Raw genomic sequence first — 4,234 nt, forward strand, 5'->3', positions numbered from 1 at the left:
TCGTAGCTGTGGGGAGGACGATGAGAGCGCATCTCATCTTTTGTGTTTTTGTCCAGCTCATGCACGTCGGCGATTTAGTACTCTAGGAGCCCCCTTCCTTGAGGACCTGGACCAGTTACAGGATCGGGCTTTAAATAGCATTTTATGCTTCGCAAAAGGTTCTAGGTGGTTTTAAACCCTGAGGTTTTTATTATTTATATACAGCATCACAATGGGCCAATAGGCCTAAGTGGATCCACTAGGGATCACCGGTATAATCTAACCTAACCTACAATCTAAATAGTATACTTTTTTGTAATCTGTTTAAATTAAATAATCTCTATACTGAACAAAAGTTATAACGTAATTAGAGAACTAAAAACTAATGTTAACAGTGACGCATTGGACAGTTATTAAAGACTGTGTAATAATAATACTTAAGCTGAAGTAATTACCAAATTAGTTACTGGGATTATATAGAAGAGTTACGTAAGATGAGTAACGTAGAAGGATAAGTGAGAATAATTAAACTTATCCTGAGTCCAGGTAAAGAAACCTTGCCATCATCATGGGACGGAGTCATAACTCGATAGAAGTCAGATTGGTGTGTCTATTGAAGCAAACGAACAGATAATCGATGTTATGTGGGATAGAGCAGTAGTATTTATAGTTAGCAAATAAGTATTTAATACGTAGCTATATCTAAATCACAAATGAATTAGAATAGTCTAACGACATATCCCCAGGCACAATACTTATTAAAAAACATATAAACCGGAATTATCTATTTCTTTTAGGGGGTGATTGAATACTGAACGTATGTGAGGAGAAGTAGTTTTGGGATAGAATCACCTTGAAACTATGTTTTCGACCTCATTCAGAACTTTCAAGCGACACCTAATATGGTTTTAAAGAGCTGCAAACATGTTTGACACTATTTAAAGCTAATTCACACTTTATTTAAACAATTTTTTTTCATATATAGACGTTATTCACTCTAAACTAGACACTCTAAGCAGACACTTCGACGGGCCAACGCGTGCAGAACCCCTGGCTTCGGTCTGTCCAAAACAAGAATCCAGTAAAAAACTTATGCGTTTCGATTGGTAAATTAAACTAGTTTTACTCTTATCTGTTAATTGTTGCAAAAATAAAATTTTGGAGATGAATTCTAACATTTTTTGTAGTGTGTAGTGCACGATTATATTTTCCATAAAGGCATAAATATCAAATCAATCAGATTTAAACGTCAAATCGATAAGACAGCTGTAAATTCATAATCCCTTACTACTCTGGAAAAATACAGAGTGTTATATAATAATATCTTGTCGAGGGTTAACATTCGCGTCGAGATTTACCAAATAAAAACAAAATTGTTCTCTAAAAGTAATAATCTCGATGAAAAAAAGGTGTACTCACAGATACGCAATCCAAGAACCACATTAGTTATTATTATAATAATAATAAAATTGTGTTTTAGAAACATCCAACCATACGAGGAACTATCTAGATAGTTCCAAACCGTATTTAATTAATGATAGTTGAAAACACACAATCCCATAATATATCTGTTAAATATAAATAGTAAATATTTGTTTAAACATATACAAATAGACACACCAGTTAAAGTATTTCTGAGGATATTTTTTCCTAAAACTATAATTGAATATTTAAATTAACCTAACCCTACAGACAAACAAAACAGTCGAACTAAAAAGTGTAGCGTACCATGGTTTGGTCATTAATCAAAATAAATGTCTTTTGTGCACTTGTCCAATATCAATAAAAACTATTTGGCACTCACCTTTGGTGTTTTCTGTTCTGTAGACATATAGCCTATGCAAAAAGATTTTGTTGTTTGACTCCAAAGAATTTCGCCAGTTCGATCTTCTGGATGATACACTAATGTTAATGCGCCTGCATACAAATTTTGATTAACTGGCAGAAATGGTGATTCTAAGAATTTATGCTTAAATGTATTATGTAAACTTCGAACAGCACAATCGGCTGTCAATAGATCCGTGCATATTTCTTTCGCTAGAAATGTTCGCATGATATATTCACCATTTCCAGTAGTGCATGTAGCAACGGATATATCAGAAGTGTCAGCAGCCCAAACACCAGCACCAAATGTAGCAGCTTGACCAACACGTCCAGGCACTTTTAAAAGCAGACCACCAGAACTACAACCAGCAGCTGTGTTTCCATTACCATCAACACATACAGCTCCTACTGTATCTAAGCGTGCTTCTATAGTTATTGGAGGTACGTCTGCGGTGACAGGTATAGTATGTTCACTAGCCAGTTTTTGATATTTCGTTTTATAATGATTATAAGCAAATTTTGCTTTACTTGATATCAAATCTTTGGGATCAATTATGTCACAACCCATTTCTTCTGCAAATTGCTCAGCTCCTGTACCAGCCATTATCATGGGTGGAAGGCGATCCATAGATAATAGTCTAGATTGTCCATCACAGATAACACGTGCCAATTGTATTGGATTTTTTACATTACTAACGTCTGTACATGCTCCAAATTGTAAATTGGCACCATTCATTATTGAAGCATCGCACTGCACACGCCCATCATAACAAAGATTTGAACCAAAACCCGCATTTGTGTTACCACAATTTTCCAACCGTTTTATGGCAGCTTCACAAGCGTCCATAGCTGTACCTCCTTTCAACAGCAAATCTGTAGCTCTTAAGCAGGCCTCTTTTATTACTCGCTGATATTTACTCTCATCGACACTGTTGCCCGCTCCTGGGGAGTGGCAAGTTTTAAATTGATTTTATTAAAATAAATTTAGCTAACAAACCTGTGTGCACTGCTATAAAACCAGACATTTTGCTTCAATATATGTTACGCTGCGAGATATTTGCAAACTATATTTTAATTCCGATTTATGTCAAACGCGACAGTAGTTTATTGTTTTGTTTGTGTATGCAAACATTCTGAAGTGCATAATTGAATAAGCAACTTAAATAAACAACTGTCAAAACTTGTTAAGTGATGTAAGCGACAATTATAGGTATAAGTATTCGGTTTTATTCAGGTAACCATAATGATTAGATACAGCTAGAGTTGCCGAGGTAACTGAAATTAAAAAAGTAATTTTATTATAAAATAATTGTGATAGTTCAAACCGCATATCTATAACACATAATTTGTTTTTTAGGGTCAACAATTTAGTTTTAGGTCGTGTGCGAGTTAGGCTAAGTTGATGCTAAACCAAATGGGAGAGTTTTTGGGATTTTTTGCACTGCAGTCATTTAGCCATTTATCAACACGTATCGACACATCACTACATTATCGGCACAACTTAGAATTTCCCTCATTTAGAACGCAACTTAGCCTAACTCGCACACGTCATAAATGTTATTATTTACAATATATTTTTTATAATATAACACAAATTTAAATATACTTCATTTAAAAAGAATTCATTGTGAATTATCAATTATATATATATAATTTTTTTGTGTGATATATAATTAAGTAAAGTTTACTAAAGTTTATAAAAATTGTATAAATAATTCTTTGGAAGATATTTTCTTCAAATTTTACAGATTCAAAGCACCAAGCCTAATACTGTAACCCAATAGCTAATATACGGATTTATTGAACCAACGAATATATCCAAAAACCACTGATAATAAGTATTTGGAAATGATAATAATAGCTCTATGGTCAACAATAGATAATATTAATTGCATACAAAAATTTTTCTTTCTCTTATTATCAAGTTCCACTGTAAACATAAATTATTTATAATTTTAAAAATATATTAACATCAAAAGTTTTGTGTAATTTATTTAACAACTAAATATTCAGTATCTATTGCAAAATAAAAATGGTTGGCAGCACTAGAACCAATTGTCAAAAATAAAATTGTGTTTTTATTTTTGCTGGTCAGTCAAAATAAAAATATAAGAATTTATTTGAACGAGTTTATTTTAAAAGGAATGTTGCGTAAAGTTTGTGTAAGTATTTATTATATTATATTATTATATTAAAAAATAAAGCAAATAATGTCACACATTTTGATTGCATAACACTGTATTAAATGAAACTGTTTGTAGTGCTCAAGGTATTCCGGTGGAATTCTACCGTATTTGTTAGGTAAACAAAATTTTTCCAGTGCAGCTGGACCAACTGGAAGTCAACCGCCAAAAAAAGAAGTTCTTAACCATGCTGATGTACCTATTATTGACTATGAAGATCCGGACTATTTACCACTGCCGGAATATCC

At 32.8% G+C, this 4,234-nt stretch overlaps 1 protein-coding gene across 1 annotated transcript; it reads right to left on the reverse strand.

Moving 5' to 3' along the window:
• Nucleotides 1–1,719: 1,719 nt before the first annotated feature.
• Nucleotides 1,720–3,003, reverse strand: LOC119667974 (threonine aspartase 1-like). The gene is made up of 2 exons (XM_038077328.1): nucleotides 2,801–3,003; nucleotides 1,720–2,745 (listed from the first exon to the last, which is right to left on the reverse strand). The coding sequence occupies exons 1-2, from the start codon at nucleotides 2,826–2,828 to the stop codon at nucleotides 1,769–1,771; spliced, it is 1,005 nt and encodes a 334-aa protein (XP_037933256.1). The 5' UTR covers nucleotides 2,829–3,003; the 3' UTR covers nucleotides 1,720–1,768.
• Nucleotides 3,004–4,234: the final 1,231 nt, after the last annotated feature.

This window comes from Teleopsis dalmanni, chromosome 1 (assembly GCF_002237135.1).
Source record: "Teleopsis dalmanni isolate 2A chromosome 1, ASM223713v2, whole genome shotgun sequence".
Taxonomy (NCBI): Eukaryota; Metazoa; Arthropoda; class Insecta; order Diptera; family Diopsidae; genus Teleopsis; species Teleopsis dalmanni.